The sequence below is a fragment of the Macaca mulatta genome, chromosome 9 (genome assembly GCF_049350105.2).
Source record: "Macaca mulatta isolate MMU2019108-1 chromosome 9, T2T-MMU8v2.0, whole genome shotgun sequence".
Classification (NCBI taxonomy): domain Eukaryota; kingdom Metazoa; phylum Chordata; class Mammalia; order Primates; family Cercopithecidae; genus Macaca; species Macaca mulatta.
The window spans coordinates 36,626,481-36,645,049 of NC_133414.1; the positions used below are offsets into that span (position 1 = coordinate 36,626,481).

An 18,569-nucleotide genomic window follows, 5' to 3' on the forward strand; every position below is an offset into this window, starting at 1 on the left:
AGCACCTTAGGAGACTAGGGCAGGAGGATTGCCTGAAGCTAGGAATTAAAGACCAGCCTGGACAACATGGTGGGACTCTGTCTCCACAAAAAACAAACAAACAAAACATTAAGCAAATTAGTTGGGCATGGTGGTGTGCACCTATAGTCCCAGCTATAATATATACATGATTCATTGATCATGTTGCCTATATCCTTAAATTGTCCCATCTTCAGGGCTATGTGATGCGGAGTTTCCAGAAAGCGACATGGGAGTCAGCATGTTCATTTACTCCTTCAAGTCAACAAGTGAGGCTGCCTTTGTAAGAAGTCCGGAAGGAGAGAGGGCAGCTTTGGGACCTAGGGCTGTGGCAACCCTGACATTACCAGCACCGTCCTGGGCTTGCTTTCTTCCAGCTGGGTATGTAGCTCCATGGATGCTACAGCCACGCAGTCATGGCAGTCAAGAATAACAGCTACTGTGTACAGAGTGCTCACCCTGCGCCTAGGGGCTTCCACATTTTATTCTCCTAACAGCTCTCATTTTGCAGATGAAGAAGCAAGGCTGGAGAAATTCAGTAGCTTGCCAAAGGTCACATGGCTCAGGACCAAGCGCAGAACCAGGACAGGGAGCCTCTGCCCTGGTGGCTCTCACCCAGTCTGGACCCAAAGGCAGGAAAGTGATAAGAAACACTTGCTGGCAATGACTCAAGCAGGTGGTGGCTGCGGAGAGAGCTCTGTGGTTCTGAGTGGCTGTGTGTGGGAACACCCAGACCTTCCTGTTCAAATGCACAAAAGCACATTTTCACTTCTCTCTGGTTTTTCAAATCCCTGATGCTGATCAGGAAAAAAATGACTTTACAGTTTAAGGACTAAGGTCTGGCTAGCTATTGGAACAGCAAAGTCACAGTTACGCTTATTGAAATAGAATCACAGCTAAAAGAGGTCTCGCCGGTGTAATTTTTTTATTTTTATTTATTTATTTTTTTGAGACAGGGTCTCACACTGTGTCACCCAGGCTGAAGTGCAGTGGTACGATCTTGGCTCACTGCAACCTCCGCCTCCCAGGCTCAAGCGATTCTCCCACCTCAGCCTCCCCAGGAGCTAGAACTACAGGCACGAGCCACTACGCTCGGCTAATTTTTGTGTTTTTTGTAGAGACGGGGTTTCGCCGTGTTGCCCGGGCTGTTCTTTAACTCCTAGGCTCAAGTAATCCACCTGCCTCGGCCTCCCAAAGTGCTGGGGTTACAGGCATGAATCACTGAGCCTGACCAACAGGTGTAATTTACTCCTTTCATTTTATAGACAAGAAAACCAAATTTCAGGCTGATTTACTTAAATATTGCCAGCTATTGACAATAGACTAGAAATACTCAGATCTCTGAACTAGTGTGATAATCTTTATATTACTGTGATGCCTCTATTTTTCTATAAACTGGATTTTCAGCCAGCTTTTGTGCAGCATAGCTTTCTGAGGAAGGATTTGTCCCTGTGGTTTGAATGGACGGAAGCTGGAAGGAAAAACCCCATCACTTACTATGCAAAAGTCCAGCTGGTCTCTGTGACAGCTGCAGGACACAGGGACTCTGCCAGATCTATCTCAGCCACCTCACTTTATGAAGGATGCTTGACTTGTGGTTCAGTCATTTTCTAGGACAAATGGCTGTTAACAAGGTATATGAGAGCTCTTGCTTTCAACGTTCGTGGAGCTCTCAGAAGCGCTAACTTACATCAGACCAGTGTCAGGCTTGACTTAGGAACGAACTTTTAAATTCTTACCTTTTAAAACACAGTTCACGATTGACACACTCTTTTTTTTCTTTCTTTTTTTCTTTTTTGAGACAGAATCTCACTGTGTCGCCCAGGCTGGAGTGCAGTAGTGCAATCTCAGCTCACTGCAACCTTTGCCTCTTGCGTTCAAGTGATCCTGCTGCCTCAGCCTCACGAGTAGCTGGGACTACAGGCGCACACCACCACACCCAGCTAATTTTTGTATTTTTAGTAGAGATGGGGTTTCACCATATTGTCCAGGCTGGTCTCGAACTCCTGACCTCAGGTGATGCACCCGCCTTGGCCTCCCAAAGTGCTGGGATTACAGACATGAGCCACTGCGCCCAGCCACTACTGATAGACTTTTGAGGAGGTAAGAAGCCCAAATAAGGGGGCTGTGGATGAAAGTGGGCTGTCCCGGGAGAGGATAGCATGAGTGTGCCCATCTGCGTCTTCTGTTTTGTGTCCCATACCTCTGGAATTTTCATTCAGTAGGTCTGGGTATTTGTATTTTTAACCAGTTCCTTGCATGTTTGTTTGTTTGTTTGTTTTTGAGACAGGGTCTTGCTCTGTTGCCGAGGCTGGAGTGCAGCGACACAATCACAGATCACCTCAGCCTCCACCTCCTGGGCTGAAGCAATCCTCCTGCCTCAGCCCCCGGAATAGCTGGGACCACAGGCATGTGCCACCACCACGCCAGGCTCAAGTTCCTGGCATGTTTCTGAAGCACTCTAGTGTTGGAGGACACTGAACTGTATGATCTGGGGTTGGGCCTAATTTTCCTTTAAGTTATGTGTGCTCTTACCCAGCATTTGCCCAGCACAAAGACTGTTTAATGTCACAGCCACAGCGCCACCTAGTGTATGTGTGACTTCCAAGCGGCTTATTTTCTTGGAAACAGTCCATGAACATTTCAAAACTCAATGGGTGGTATTTCTTTTCTGCAAGGGACTCTCCAAGTGTATGCCAAGCCCTATGGGGCAAGGGAGTAAGGGCAGTTTTTTCTGATCTAATTTGGTAAATTATATTCAGAGTAACTCTGGGGAGTCTTGGGTTAACTGTGGGGAAGGGGCAATAATTTGACAAGGTTTGGGAATCTAACTTAAAGATTTTTCTCTAAGAGTACACAGTTACTTGCAAATAGACTGAATTATTTGACATAAGAACTTTAGACATTACTTCCAGGCCACAAAGTTTTCGCAAGTGAGTGACTTTAAAATGAATCCATCTTTTCTCAGTAAAATTACCAGTTTTGCTTTAACTGCATATGATGGTTACTTTAGGTGGTTAGAACGTAGTGGAAAATGAGGCCAGGCGCGGTGGCTTACATCTATAATCCCAGCACTTTGGGAGGCCGAGCCGGGTGGATCACTTGAGGTTAGGAGTTCGAGACCAGCCTGGCCAACATGGCAAAAACCCATCTCTAATAAAAATACAAAAATTAACTGGGTGTGTTGGCACGCGCTTGTAGTTCCAGCTACTGGGGAAGCTGAAGCAGAAGAATTACTTGCAGTGAGTGGAGATTGCGCCACTGCACTCCAGCCTCGGTGACAGAATGAGGCTCTGTCTCAAAAAAAAAAAAAAAAAGGACATAGTGGAAAAGAGTCAAAGCATTTTACGTATCACTCAGACATGGCTGTGGGTGGCATTTTAGTTTTTATTGTAACCTGTGATCACAGTGTTGGCCTCATGGGAATTGGATGAGCATAACCATATCACTAGAAGTTTTTGACAGTTCTTGGTAAATAAGTATCATTGACTGTGGGAGAGCAGTGATATTTTCATACTCTAAAAAGTATACATATCCTGTTGCTTAGTAATGCCGAGATCAGCATCTGTTTTGTTATTGTAGCTTGAAATATCATGAAAATGTAATCGGAGATGAAGGTACTGATGGCATTTAGCAATTGCTTAGAGGTTAGATTAGTGACATGGTAATGATTATTAGATTAGATGCCTTTGAACAGTTTCTATTCAGAGACTTTTGATATATGATATTATGAATAAGATAATGTTAAAAAGTCCAAATTTTAGAACATTAATCCATCTCAATATTAATTTAAAAATAAATACACACACATGCATACTTCTTTGGTCAGCCAGAATTTTTTTTTTATTAGCCTTTTCCTCACATAACCAGCCAGTGTTAAAATAGATTTGATGTCATGAAGGTTGCAGCTTTTAGGCAGTATAATTTCTTTTCCTGGCATGCATAGTTCTGTATTATGTACATGGTTTCATTCATCCTTTTATCCAGATGTCTGAATTGATGTAACCCACCTGGATTTTATTGGAGTTTAGACCTAGAAGGGTAGAAGACAAATCTACTTTATCAAGGGTATAACATGCCTAACCTATTAGTCTTTCTAGTCAAGTAACCTGACTTAACATCATTAAATGTTGGGTTGCTGTTGCTCCAGGAATACAGGATTGTGGCAGTTTGGAGGGCAGGGAGGGGAAGTTGGAGTACGGGCAGAAGATTTCATACAGGGAACATCCCATGTAACAATAGAGAAAGAAGACTGGGTTGCTGGAGGGGCTTAGCAGACAATCTACGGGGACTCTTCCACAGCTGGTATAGACTTTACCCACCAAAGGACATTGAGATTAGCTGTGGTTTCTTAGGTATTTTCACTACAATCAATTACTTGAATACTTCTAGAGCATTTAGGATCCCAGACACCCGTTTCGACTTTGATTTTTAAAATGAGTCAGACAGTGATTACCTATGTTCTCAAAAATCCATCCTGGATAAAAAGAACTACAGAAACAAAACAACAAAGCCCAAAGCTACAGGCACTGTGAAGAGCAGAATGAACAGTGGGTGTGGGCTTGGCTGGAGGAACCATGGCTGACGGCCACCAGACCTGGGTTCTGGTCCTAGCTTTTCTGTTAAAACTCCCTGTGTCACTTTGGCAAGGTCACTTGACCTCTGTTTGATTGGAAACCTCTGTTTTCTCCACATTGACCTTGACATTTGTGACACTGTGATGAAATTCACAGTGAAATGTTAATTTCAGAGAAGAGTTCATCAGATCTTATTTTTTCCCTCATCCCTGTGAACACAGCTTCTAGATTCTTAGTACTCAGGTCATGAACCCATAAAATTGTCTTTCAGAATGTCTTCAACATCAGTATTTTTAATAAGCCATTCTGAGGCTTGCCCAGCATTTAAGAGAAAAAAAGTCTTAGGCTGAAACTGGCCTGTGATGAAGGCAGGGACATCTACTTTGATTCTGGTAACTAGATTAAGATTTTGACACATGAAGACTTTACTTGGGCAAATTTTGTTTTACTTATGTTATTTATAAATGTGCCAAACCATAGAAGTTTCCTTTGCCCTTCTCCACCTAACAGGGCCGCACCAAGTTAACAGAAATGATCACTGGCTTAGAAAAGGTTGTGGTTTTCAGTGTACATTAGGAGGGTTACTGTCCCATAACCCAGTTTATTATTTAAATATTCTTGAAAGAACTGAAGTAATGAAGGGAGAGGCTATATTTTCTTTAGATTTTTCCATGTTATTTGAAAAGTTTTATTGACACGTATTTTTCTTAGCAGAAAAGCAATTGCTTATTAAATTGTACCCAAGGATAAAATGATTTGACAGGCTCAATCATGATCGATTTGAATAAGCTGATACTTGCAAATATTTCCTTATTCCTGATGTTTGATAACTTCAAGTCCCTGAGACCCAGAACAAAGGCCTTCTTGTCGTGAAAAGGCAGCTACATCTAGTGGTTGGTGGCATTTTCATTGGAAAATTTGGTTTATGAAAAAAGTCCTTCATGGCTGTCTTTGCTGACATTCTGTGGTTGTACAGAGCATTACAACTAATGTGGTGTGTATTTGTAACTTAACTGAGGTATAACTTTTACACCATAAAACTCACCCATTTTAACTGTACAATTCAATGATTTTTTAACAAATTTACCAAATTGTATAATCATCACCACAATACAGATTTAGAACATTTCCATCACCCCAGTAAGATTATTCATTCCCATTTATAGTTAACCAATAATTTTATTTTATTTATTATTATTATTATTGTTTTTCTTTTAAAGACTAGGTCTCACTCTGTCGCCCAGGCTGGAGTGCAGTGGTGCAATCATAGCTCGTTGCAGCGTCAAACTCCTGGGCTCAAGTGATCATCCTACCTCAGCCTCCCGAGTAGCTGGGACTACAGGTGTCCGTTGCCATACCTGGCACATTTTTAAATTTTTAAATAAAAATAATGCTCAGGCTGTTCTCGAACTCATGGCCTCAAACGATCCTCCCACCTCAGCCTCCCAAAGTGCTAAGATTATGGGTGTGAGCCACTGCGTCCAGCCCCTGGCCAGTATCTTGATTGTAGCCTGTGAAAGACCCTTAGTTAGAGGACCCAGTTAAGCCAGGGCCGGATTCCTGATTTACAGAAACTGTGAGATAATAAATGCTCTGTTAAGCCTCTTAAGTTTGGGGATTGTTATGCAGCAATATGGAACTAATACATCTACTTGCCAAGCTAATCTAGCAATGTATGCAACTGAATATCCAATCTGCCAACAGCAGAGACCAGTACTGTGCCCTTCACTGGCACTGGAGAAGAACCAGCCACTAGGTGGCAAGTCAGTGACAGGGACCCTCTTCCACCTTGGAAGGGACAGAGACAGAATGTTTGATCCTCTGGCATGGGATACCTCGTAACATCACATCAGGCCTGGGACCCATGTTACAGCAAGGGAGGTAGGGGAGTGGCCTAGGAACACAGGATCCTGTAGTGAAGCCACAGAACAGCGGACCTGATAGAGGCGCGGCTGAAGGGCCCACTCCAGGGCAGGACTTTCAGGGCATGAGGTGCCGTCCTCCAGGACACAGGCTGCACTTTAGAGACCTTTACGCAGTGCTCAGTGGGAAGAATGCATGGGCCTAGGGACCAGAGGCCCTGCCTGTCTCACCCCCAGGGACCAGCTGGGAAAGGAATTGGCATTTCCCATCGCTGTAAGTTTGGGTTCTGCAGGTCTAAAGGGCCTGGTCCCAGGAGGACACTTTTGCCAGGGGAGGTGCCACTGGGGCACTTAATCTCCTTGTGCCAAGGGACCTTGCAGCAGGAAGAGGAGTCACCCTCTGGTGGCACTGACTGGCCACCATTACCAGGAGGAGGAAAGGCTTCTGCTCCAGACTGGAAGCATATGTTTGGCACCCAGGCCATCCATGTGGGCACCTCAAGTGCAGTGACCCCGGCTGAGAACAGCAGATGTGCCAGCTGAGGGGTGGATGAATGGGGAACAGATGTAGAGGAAAGAGACAAGGAGTGTGGACCACAGCCTGAGGCCAGCTGTGGTGGGAAGGGCTGTGGTTTGTCCTATTAATCTTCCTCTTCTAAATTCTCCCATAGGCCAGGTATGGTGGTATACACCTGTAGTCCCAGCTACTTGGGAGGCTGAGGCAGGAGGATCCCTTGAGGCCAGGAGTTGGAGGTTGCAGTGAGCTATGATGGCAACACTGCATTCCAGCCTGGGTGACAAAGTGGGATCCTGTCTCTAAAAAAGGAAAAAGAGAAAAACATCCCCAGGAGGAGGCTCCCCCACACTCCCCAGAACCTCCAAAGAGCTGCTCTCTTAACCGTCTTAATGTATGTGACTGAGCAGCTGGCGGGCAGGGGTGGCTGTGGGGAAGACTGGCACATCCCCCGCTCCCCTGCCATAAAAGATCTTGCCCTTAGCTGCTGGGAGTGCTGTCAGCCCACAGCTTTCAACTCAGTCCCTTTGGGTGCTGCCTCACCCGATGCTTACAGGTCTGTATCCAGCAACGGACCCAGGTGGCCCCGCCAGACAACACCTAGGGTCGATCTCACTCCTGAGCTCCCTGTGGGGTCAGATGAGGTGGTCATTTGACCAGCACAGGAGCTGTTTCTCCCTCCACCCACTCTTGGACTCTTGCCCTCCCAGGAGCATCCTTATGAACCCCTGTGTGCATGCCAAGTCCATCTCAGAGCCCACCCTCTGGCAGCACCTTGTGCTGATCAGTGACAACACTTAGACAAGCTGGGCCATTTTTCTAGAAAATCATAAATTTCTAAGCCAACTCAAGGGAAAAGAGAAACCGTGAACAGTATAAGCATTCAGAAAAATTAATTATACAAAATAACACCAGGGTCATTCAGCTTTACAAGCGAGTGCTATCAGATTTCAAGGTATGGATTCCTATCCTAGAAAAAAAAAAGTTACAGAAAATAGTAAAAGAAACCTAATTTATTTTATGAGATTTGTAAAACATTTGTAGTAAAATTGGGAAAGTCCAGTATAAAAGAAAATGTATATGCTAATCTAATTGATAAACTAATATACAAAAGATCTAAATAAAGTGTTAGTAAACTAAACCCAGATATATATTTAAAATATTACAGTACGATCAAGTAGGGTTTATCCTAGGGATACACATTAACAGACTAACATTCAAAAAGAGAAAGAAAGCATATTTCACTAGATGCAGAAAATCATTAGCTATGGTTCAACACCCTTTCTTGTTGTCAAAACATTTATAAGACAAACTTCTTGGCAAACCAAGAATAGATAGTGATACGGTTTGGCTGCCTCCCCACCCGAATCTCAGCTTGCATTGTAATCCCCATAATCCCCACATGTTGAGGGAAGGACTTGGTGGGAGATGATTGAATCATGGAGGTGGTTTTCCCCATGCTGTTCTCATGATAGTGACGAGTTCTCACGAGATCTGATGGTTTTGTAAGTGTTTGACAATTCCTGCTTCACACACGCCCTTTCCTGCTGCCTTGTGAAGAAGATGCTTGCTTCCTTTTTGCCTTCCGCCATGATTGCAAGTTTCCTGAGGCCTCCCCAGCAATGTGGAACCCAGCCATGAGTTAATTAAACCTCTTCCATGTATAAATTAGTCAGTCTCAGGTATTTCTTTATAGCAGTGTGAGAACAGACTAATACAGATAGGAACTCCCAAAACTTGACAGTGTACAACCAGCTTACTTATTAGTGTAGTTAGAAGCATGATTCAATATTGTAATGAAGTGCCTAGTTAGTGCAACAAGATAAGAAAAAACAAAAAAAACAAGTTGTCATTATTTACAGATTAAAATGTCCATATACAAAATTCAGAATAATCTGCAGACAAAGGTTAGAAAGCAAAATAAAATTCAGTAAGTTTGCGAAATAAAAGATAAATGTGTAAATTAAAATTTAACAGTATTCCTATATACCTACAAAAAACAAGTAGAAATTGAATAGTAAAAAATCATGTTCATAACAGCAAAACATATACACAGCATCTAGGAATAAACGTAACAAAGGCTATACAAAAATTTTACAGAAAAAATTGTAAATCTTTACTGAAGGGCACAAAAGAAGGCCAAAATAGAGAAACCATGTTATAAATGGAAAAGCTCAGTATTCTAAAGATGTCAGTTCTCAAATCAATCTATAAATTCAATACTACTCCAATCAACACCCTAACAGGGCTTCTTTTTCCATAGAACCCAGCAAACATCTCAAAACTCACAGTGAATTGTGAAAGGCCAATGTGGTGACTGAATCATGGCTGCCATGAAAATGTCCACCTCTTAAAGGCTGGAGCTGTGGATATGTTACAATAGCAAAAAAGACTTTTCAGATGTGATTAAATTAAGGGATTCGAGATGAGGCGATTATCCTGGATTATTGGGTAGGCCAATCACTAGGGTCCTTCTAAGAGGGCAGTGGGATGGTCAGAGTGAGAAAGAGGCTATGTGACCAGAGGAGCAGAGAGAGAGACCAGAAGATGCTGCACTGCTGCCTCGCAGAAGGGGAAGGAGCCACGTGCCCAAAAATGTAGGCAGCTTCTAGAAGCTAGAAAAGACAAGGACATGGATTCTTCCCAAGAGCCTCCAGGAGGAACACAGAGCTCCAGAGCTGCAAGAGAATAAACCTGTTTTGTTTTCAGCCCCTAAGTTTGTGGTAATTTGTTATAACAGCAACAGGAGACTAACACAGTAAAAAGTCAAATGACTTAAATAAGGAGAGAAACTTGCTTTCCAGGTATCAAGACTTTCTAGAAAACGATTGTGATTTGAGTAATATGGAACAGATGCAGAGTGTGAGACCAATGAAACAGAAAGGAGTGACAACCACTTGCTGAGTACGGTATGTCTAGAGCTGGCATTACAAACCAGTAGGAAAAGAACAGACTGTTCAATAAACGGTGCTGGATAACTGCTTATGCACATGATAAATTAAATGAGGCACATACCTCATTTAATAAAATACATTCTGGCCAGGTCCAGTGGCTCACACCTATAATCCCAGCACTTTGGGAGGCTGAGGCGGGTGGATCACTTGAGGTCAGGAGTTCGAGATCAGCCTGGCCAACATGGTGAAACCCCATCTCTACAAATACAAAAATTAGCTGAGCGTTGTGGTGTGTGCCTGTGATCTCAGCTACTCAGGAGGCTGAGGCAGGAGAATCGCTTGAACTCAGGAGGCAGAGGTTGCAGTGAGCCGAGATCACACCACTGCACTCCATCCTGGGCGACAGAGCGAGATTCTGCCTCAAAAATAAATAAATAAATAAATAAATAAAATACATTCTATCAATCAAACTTTAAAACTTTCGAAGGAAATTAGAAGAATGTCTATATCAGGATTAAGATTTGTTGAAAAATTATTGAAAAGCTCAAACAATAGAGAAAAGTCAGGTAAAAAATCAACTATGTTAAAAAAGAAAACTGCTGTATGACAAATAACACCATAACAAGGGTAAGAGACAAACCACAGACTAGAAGATATTTTCATCACATAAAACTGGCAGAGGATTATTATCTAGATATAACAAGAACTAGCCTAATTTTTATTTATTTTTATTTATTTTTTTAGACAGAGTCTTACTCTGTTGCCCAGACTGGCGTGCAGTGGTGTGATCTCAGCTCACTGCAACCTCCACCTCCTAGGTTCAAGCAATTCTCATGCCTCAACCTCCCCCAGTAGCTGAGACTAAAGGTACCCACCACCATGCCCAGCTAATTTTTTTTTTTTTTTTTTTTTTGTAGTTTTAGTAGAGACAGGGTTTCACCATGTTGGCCAGGCTGGTCTCGAACTCCTGACCTCAAGTGATCTGTCCACTGTGGCCTCTCAAAGTGCTGGGATTACAGGTGTGAGCCACCATGCCCGGCCTTAAGAACTAACATAAATTAATAAGGAAAAATACAACAATCCACATGCAAAATGGGTGAAAACTGAATGTTTACAAAAGGGAAAAAGCAATGAATAAACAGGAAAATATGCTGAATCTTTCTTGTTTTGAGGAAATGAAGTTTAAACAATAATTATCATTTCATATTCAGCAGATGGGTGAAAAATTATAATACCACCTAGTGTTGGGAGGATAGGGAGGAATGGGGACTCATACACTACTAGTTGGAATGTAAATTGCATCTTTATAGAGAAATTGGTCGCTATCTATCAGCCGTGAAGAGGCAGGTATGTTGGGAGACCTCTTAGGTTTATATCTGAGAGACTCTCAAATAAGGAGGCTGATACAAGGAGACTGTTTACTGCAACAATGTTCATAATAGAAAATTTTAGCCGGGCGCCTGTGATCCCAGCACTTTAGGAATATGAGGCCGGTGGATCACCAGCCCGGCCACTAAAAATAAAAAATTACTAAAAATACTACTAAAAATACAAAATTAGCTGGGGGCATGCCTGTAATCCCAGCTACTCAGGAGGCAAGGCTGGAGAATCGCTTGAACTTGGGAGGCGGAGGCTACAGTGAGCTGAGATTTTAACACTGCACTCCAGCCAGGGTGACAAGAGCAAAACTCTGCCTCAAAAAAAAAAAAAAAAAAAAGATAAAAGAAAATGTTGGAAACAACCTAAGTGTCCTTCGGTAAGGAAGGGTAACTGTAGCTTATTCCTACAAAGGAATGCTATTCAACAGTTCAAATGCATGAATTACAGCTACGTGGATCCAAAGGATCAATGCTGGACCGTGTTTCCCATAAGAAAAAACTGTAAACTGATCTAAGAGTTATACTATTTGTGTTAGTTTTACGCTCCTAAAATAACACTATAGGCCAGGTGCAATGGCTCACGCCTGTAATCCCAGCAGTTTGGGAGGCCGAGGCGTGTGGATTGCTTGAGGCCAGGAGTTTAAGACCAGCCTGGGCAACGTGGCAAAACCCCTTCTCTACTAAAAATACAAAAATTAGCCGGGTGTGGTGGTGGGTGCCTGTGGTTCCAGCTACTCCAGAGGCTGAGGTGGAAGGATCCCTTGTGCCCAGGAGTTAGAGGCTGCAGTGAGTCCAGACCGCGCCGCTGCACTCCAGCCTGGGCGAAGGATTGAGACTGTCTCCAAAAGAAGAAAAAAAAGCCAGTTCTGCTCACTTTTGCCCTCTCTGCTGCCTAGCTTGCAAACATGATGGCTGAGGAGGGTCCAGGCCGTCCTAAATTACAAGGTGACCTTGATGACAGGTCACACTCTGAGGATGGAGGGGCAGAAACAGCATCGTAAGGACTCCAGCGTGGCTTTTATGTGAAGCCGCCATACTGGCTCCTGAAAGGCCCCCTATGTCGGGGCTGTTATATGAGAATAAACTCTATTATTCAAGCCACTCTCATGAGGTTTCTGTTACTCCTAGGGGAATGCAACTCCTAACTGACACAGCTTCCGCATTGTGGAGTCTCACCTAAGCAGATCTGTACTGTGATTTTAGTGATTCAATTTTACCTTTGGTCCCATTATTTTGAACGTCGGTTGGGGTATGTTTATTCACAAGACTGCAGATTGCAGACTCCACCACCACCCGTGAAGTAATAGAGCATGCATTTGAGATTTTATTTATAGTTTTTTTTTAATTTTTAATTTTTTTTTTGTAGAGATAGGATCTTGCTGTGTTGGCCAGGCTGGTCTTGAATTCCTGGCCTCAAGTGATCTTTCTGCCTCAGTCTCCCAAAGTACTGGGATTACAGGTGTGAGCCACCACACCCAACCTATCTGTAGTTTTTAACAAATATTAAGTAAAGGGTTGACAACACCGAGTACAATCCCTTCTGTCCATAAAATATACCCAAATGTTAATATCGTATCTCCTTAAAATACATTGAAAACACATACATTTATTTTGTAGCTACTATTATAAGGCGGGAAAGTTTATGTATTTTTTGTAGCTGGCACCAGAATACTTTTGAGAGGAAAAAAAAAAAGGACCTGTTTCTGTTGAGAAATCTATCGGTGTGCTTGGGGTGGAAGCTGCTTGCCTAGAGCCTGAGCATTGGCCGCCCCCAGGTTTGGAGAACTTGAACACTCCCGTGCATTGGAGAGGAGAGAATTTCGTAACTCCAGGGCTCCTTTTTGTGGGGGGTGGAAGTGTTCGGTGGGATTTGCTGTGTGATAAAGGCTTCCCTGGGAACCTACTTGTTCACGCTCACAAAGCGTGAATGTGAGTCTGCGTGCATGTGCACGCCAACTGTGATGGCAGGAACTTACAGCCAAATAGTGGCGGTAGGAGCAGTGGCAGAAACAGGAGGCCTACCTGCAGCCAGTGTCTTGATGACATTTTGGGGTTCCTCCTGACATCCTCAGAGAGAAATGACTCTAGGACATAGCCGGAAGTTCATGATCACTGTGGCTGCCAAGCCCATGGATCCAGCTGCTGGAGAGGGGGAAAGTGTTACAGACCAATTTCATTTTTAAATATGAGAGCCAAAATTCTGAATAAAATATTCATAAAGATGATTTCAAAGTACATTTAAATAGTAATATAGATCAACGAAGTGAGATTCACCTCAGGAACACAAAAACAAAAAAAAATTTTAATGCAAAAATGTTAAGAAATCTATGAATATAACTCATATTCATTTGTTAAGAAGGAAAAATACGATTATCTCCATAGATGCCAAAAACTGGAACCACTTTCTCCAGCTTTCCTCCCAACCCGGGGAGAGCCAACAAAATGGCAAGTGGAACGCCGCAATTTCTGTTCTTGCGCAAAATTCATCCTTGGATTCCTATGTCTCTGTGTGGCCCGCCTCTTTCTTATTGGGTATATTAGGGTGATTCTTAAGGAATTCCCCACTGCCACTCACCTCTGTTCCTCTTATTTATTTATTTATGTATTTATGTATTTATTTATTTTGAGACAAGGTCTTGCTCTGTTGCCCAGGCTGGAGTACAGTGGCATGATCTCGACTCACTGCAACCTCCGCCTCCCGGGTTCAAACGATGCTCCTGCCTCAGCCTCCTGAGTAGCTGGGACTACAGCCGCGTGCCACCACGCCCAGCTAATTTTTGTGTGTTTTTAGTAGAGATGGCATTTCACCATGTTGGTCAGGCTGGTCTCGAACTCCTGACCTCAAGTGATCTGCCTGCCTCGGCCTCCCAAAGTGCTGGGATTATAGGCATGAGCCACCTCGCCCTGCCTTTTTATTAAATATTTTTAAAGGGGCCACGTGAATCTTCTCTGTATCATTCCAATTTTAGTATACGTGCTGCTGAGGCGAGCACGACATCTGTTCCCCTTATACTGCTGCTGGCAGTGGGAATGGGATGAGTCAGGAGCACCTAGAACCTGCTTGGTCAAGAGGATAGTGGGACTCTCCCACGTCACTCTTACTCTTGATGGGAATTTTTTAAGATTATGATACAAGTAAGACCAATCCCTCCATGCCCTATCCACAAGTACCTTTTGTAATTGCCACTGCATTATTTTTCTGCTTTTAAACCACCTCTCTATTTTGTTGTGAATTTTGGGGAGGTATCTCATTGGAGTCTCTCTCCATTTTACCACCGAGGTCTAGAATATGCACTAATTTAAAAAGAGAAATTGGCAACTTTCGTGGGAGGGGGAGGGATCCTTGACAGTCACATATGGATTGATTAAGACCCTATTCTGCTTTTCCCATGGAATGGGAATCTCTGGAGCCTGTGGTTCTACTATGAGCCTGGCTATCAGGCAATCACAAAGCTCCCATTTGAGGTAAGAAGACACCACACCAGGCACAGTGGCTCACACCTGTAGTCCCAGAGCTTTGGGAGGCCGAAGTGGGAGGATCACTTGAGGCCAGGAGTTTGAGACTTGCCTGGGCAACAAAGCAAGACACTATCTCTACTTAAAAAATTAGCCAGGCAGGCTGGGCACAGTGGCTCACTCCTGTAATCCCAGCACTTTGGGAGACTGGGTTGGGTGGATCACCTGAGGTCGGGAGTTCAAGACCAGCCTGACCAACATGGAGAAACCCCATCTCTACTAAAAATACAAAATTAGCCAGGCATGGTGGCACATGCTTGTAATGGGGGAGGCTGAGACAGGAGAATCGCTTGAATGCAGGAGGTGGAGGTCACAGTGAGCCGAGATCTCACCATTGCACTCCAGCCTGGGCAACAAGAGCGAAACTCTATCTCAAATAAATAAATAAATAAATAAATTAGCTAAGCATTGTGGCATGCACCTGTGGTCCCAGCTACTCGGGAGGCTGAGTCAGGAGGATCACTTGAGGCCAGAAGTTCAAGGTCACAGTGAGCTATGATTGCACCACTGTACTCCAATCTGGGCAACAGAGTGAGACCCTCTCTCTTTAAAAAAAAAAAAAAAATTCAGAAATCAGATACTTTATAGGGAAGGCAGGACAGGAACTGAAGACAGCCTTCTTATCTGTCTTTGGAACTTGCCACAAAATGTTGCAGTAATGACAGCCCCTGAGGCAGAGAAGCAAAAGAGATTTAAGAAGGAATTTCTGGAGCCACACATTCAGAACATTAAATGGATTTAGAATTGTCACCAACTGGTTCTGGTGGCAGGATGCCCAAACACATTCAGATGGGAACCAGCAGTAATGAGTATTGTCAGGAATCATCTGTTAGATTTCTAAACACACACGAACAGGACGGAGGAAGGACCTCTGTATAGGAGTGAAACCAGAGAGGCTTGTGCCTGAAGCCTGTGCTACTCAATCAGAAACTCTAGGAAACGTGTATTTTTACAAAGCTCTACAGACAATTCTGTTACCCAGTGCTGTGGTTTAACGTGTCTGGCAAATGCCAGGTGTTGGAACTGAATCCCCAATGTGGCAGTCTTGAGGGGCAGGGCCTTTAAGAGGCGACTGGGTCATGAGGGCTCTGCTCTCATGAATGGATTAGCCCATGAACCCATTCACAGGTTCCACCGGGCGACACCCTCACAACTCCCCAGTCCCCACCCGCAAGAAGGCTCCTACAGGCCGGGCGCGGTGGCTCAAGCCTGTAATCCCAGCACTTTGGGAGGCCGAGACGGGCGGATCACGAGTTCAGGAGATCGAGACCATCCTGGCTAACATGGTGAAACCCCGTCTCTACTAAAATACAAAAAAAATTAGCCGGGCGAGGTGGCGGGCGCCTGTACTCCCAGCTACTCGGGAGGCTGAGGCAGGAGAATGGCGTGAACCCGGGAGGCGGGGCTTGCAGTGAGCTGAGATCCGGCCATTGCACTCCAGCCTGGGCAACAGAGCTAGACTCCGTCTCAAAAAAAAAAAAAAAAAAAAGAAGGCTCCTACCAGGTGCTGACCCTTGACCTTGGACTTCTCAGCTTCCACTGTAAGAAGTAAACTCCTTTCCTTTAGAAATTTCCCAGTTGCAGGTATTCTGTTATAAGCAACAGAAAATGGACTAAGATACCCTGACAGGGCTGAGAACTGCTTCAGTAGAGGCTCTTCTTTTCCTCACCCACTGTGACCAGGGACTCAGGCCTGCACAGTGCTGCAGCATACTACAGTTTCACATAATACGGGCCAGGTGCAGTGGCTCACGCCTGTAATCCCAGCACTTTGGGAGGCCGAGGTGGGGGGATCACCTGAGGTCAGGAGTTCAACACCAGCCTGACCAACATGGAGAAACCCCATCTCTACTAAAAATACAAAAATTAGCTGGGCTTGGTGGTGGGCGCCTGTAATTCCAGCTACTTGGGAGGCTGAGGCAGGAGAATCGCTTGAACCCGGGAGGCGGAGGTTGCAGTGAGCCGAGATGGCGCCATTGCACTCTAGCCTGGGCGACAGAGTGAGACCCCATCTCAAAAACAAAGAAACAAAAAACATAATCATCGGCCACGCACGGTGGCTCACGCCAGTAATCCCAACACTTTGGGAGGCTGAAACAGGTCGATCCTTTGAGGTCAGGAGTTCAAGACCAGTCTGGGTAAGAAACACACCACTGCACTCTGGCCTGTGTGATGGAGTGAGACTCTGTCTCTTAAAAACAAAAATAAAAACCAAAAATTGACATAATAATGATATTTATGACTGATAACAAATACTGAGACACATAAGAATTTTAGGAATCTCATACAATTTTGGAGCACATATTGATAATACATTTATATAAATATAACTCAAAGAAGGTTAAATACCATTTCTCATTTAACAATGCTTCCCATATAGTTATTTACGTAGTACATACGCCTAACACATCTCTCTTGGACTCCCAGGAGTCCTTTTTGGAACCTCTAAAAGTTAGTTCGAGGTTAAAAGGACAATTTTAGAATTTAAAATTTGACTTTGGGATGTTTATCTGATATGAAAGGTTTAAAACACTTGATCAAAATAGGAGTACAGGTCACTGCAAAGTAATATTCATTTAGCTAAAGTGATAATTCAGATTTCAAAAAGCAAAAACCTTTACTCTTTGATGGAGAGACACTCAGTTTTTCAAACGATCAAAAGACCTAATAAAGATAGCATAAGACCAACAGGATCTGTCTCTCCTTCTCCCCTTTTTTACAGTTTATCTCAAAGGTAAACAAAACCTTTTGCTTTTATTAATACTACACGAAAATCTCATTCAAAAGAGAAAACCAACTTCTACTTTTGCATTAGCGTTTTGTTTTGTTTTGGTTTTGAGACAGAGTTTTGCTCTGTTGCCCAGGCTGGAGAGTAGCGGCATGATCTCAGCTCACTGCAACCTTCACTTCCCGGGTTCAAGCGATCCTCCTGCCTCAGCCTCTCAAGCAGCTGGGATTACAGAGGTGCACCACCATGCCCAGCAAGTGTTTGCATTTTTAGTAGATACGGGGTTTTTCCATGTTGCCCAGGCTGGTCTCGAACTCTTGGACTCAAGTGATCTCCCCGCCTTGGCCTCCCAAAGTGCTGGAATTACAGACGTGAGCTACCATGTTATGCTGTATTAGTGTATTATTAATAGTTAGGCCAATTTCAACAAAGCCTTATAAATAGATGCATCCAATTTCAATCAACTTTGACCACACAAAGTAAGATTTCTGTTTACCTTTTATAACCTCTTCCAAGTTTTCTCATTCTTCCCCCCCAACTTTCTATATCTATTCATCTAAACTAGACAAAATTACTTTTCCTGTAGCAAAAACCACATTCTCATGCCTTTCCTATCGCCCTCCTCACCAAAAACACATACTTTTCTTATACACTCTGTATACAGAAGTGTTTCTCTCAGTTCTAGTTTTAGTTATATATTAACAATAATTTTAACTCTTAGTAGCCCTATTTTTCAGTGAAAAACCTAGGGAGTAAGTCATTTTAATTGCTATGTATCAGGGGCAGAGCCCAGGACAGAGGCCAGAGCTGTAAAGACAATACCCAGAGGACCCAACCCTTCCCGGAATGGCCAGGAAATCCTGCTGGGCCAGGGAAGATGGGCCCAGGCACTGCAGACACACGTGGGTCCCCAGGCCTCACCATGGCCACTGTGTAGACTCCAGAATCAAATGGCTCCAAACCTAAGTCATAAAGTCACAGACCAATCAAGCAAGTTTCAAAAATATCTCCTAGCACTTTGGGAGGCTGAGGCGGGAGGATCTCTTGAGCCCAGGAGTTCAAGATCATCCTGGACAACATA

At 43.8% G+C, this 18,569-nt stretch overlaps 1 protein-coding gene across 10 annotated transcripts in view; it reads right to left on the bottom strand.

Annotated features, from left to right (window-relative positions):
- Positions 1-3,838: 3,838 nt before the first annotated feature.
- The window catches only part of LOC107000097 (uncharacterized), a 118,167-nt gene continuing 103,436 nt past the window's right edge, over positions 3,839-18,569 (bottom strand). For 5 of the 10 annotated variants that reach the window (XR_013397994.1, XR_001447044.3, XR_013397996.1 and 2 more), the window contains 2 exons: positions 13,267-13,386; positions 3,839-4,051 (listed from right to left, as the gene is read on the bottom strand). Coding sequence is in view for 4 of the 10 variants with exons in the window: in XM_077946246.1 (XP_077802372.1) it covers positions 13,329-13,386 (58 nt within the window). In the remaining 6 variants the exon portion in view is untranslated. Of the gene's footprint in view, positions 4,052-7,966; positions 8,777-13,266; positions 13,387-18,569 lie in introns of those variants that run through there. The other 5 variants (XR_013397995.1, XR_013397997.1, XM_077946248.1 and 2 more) reach the window with 3 other exon arrangements.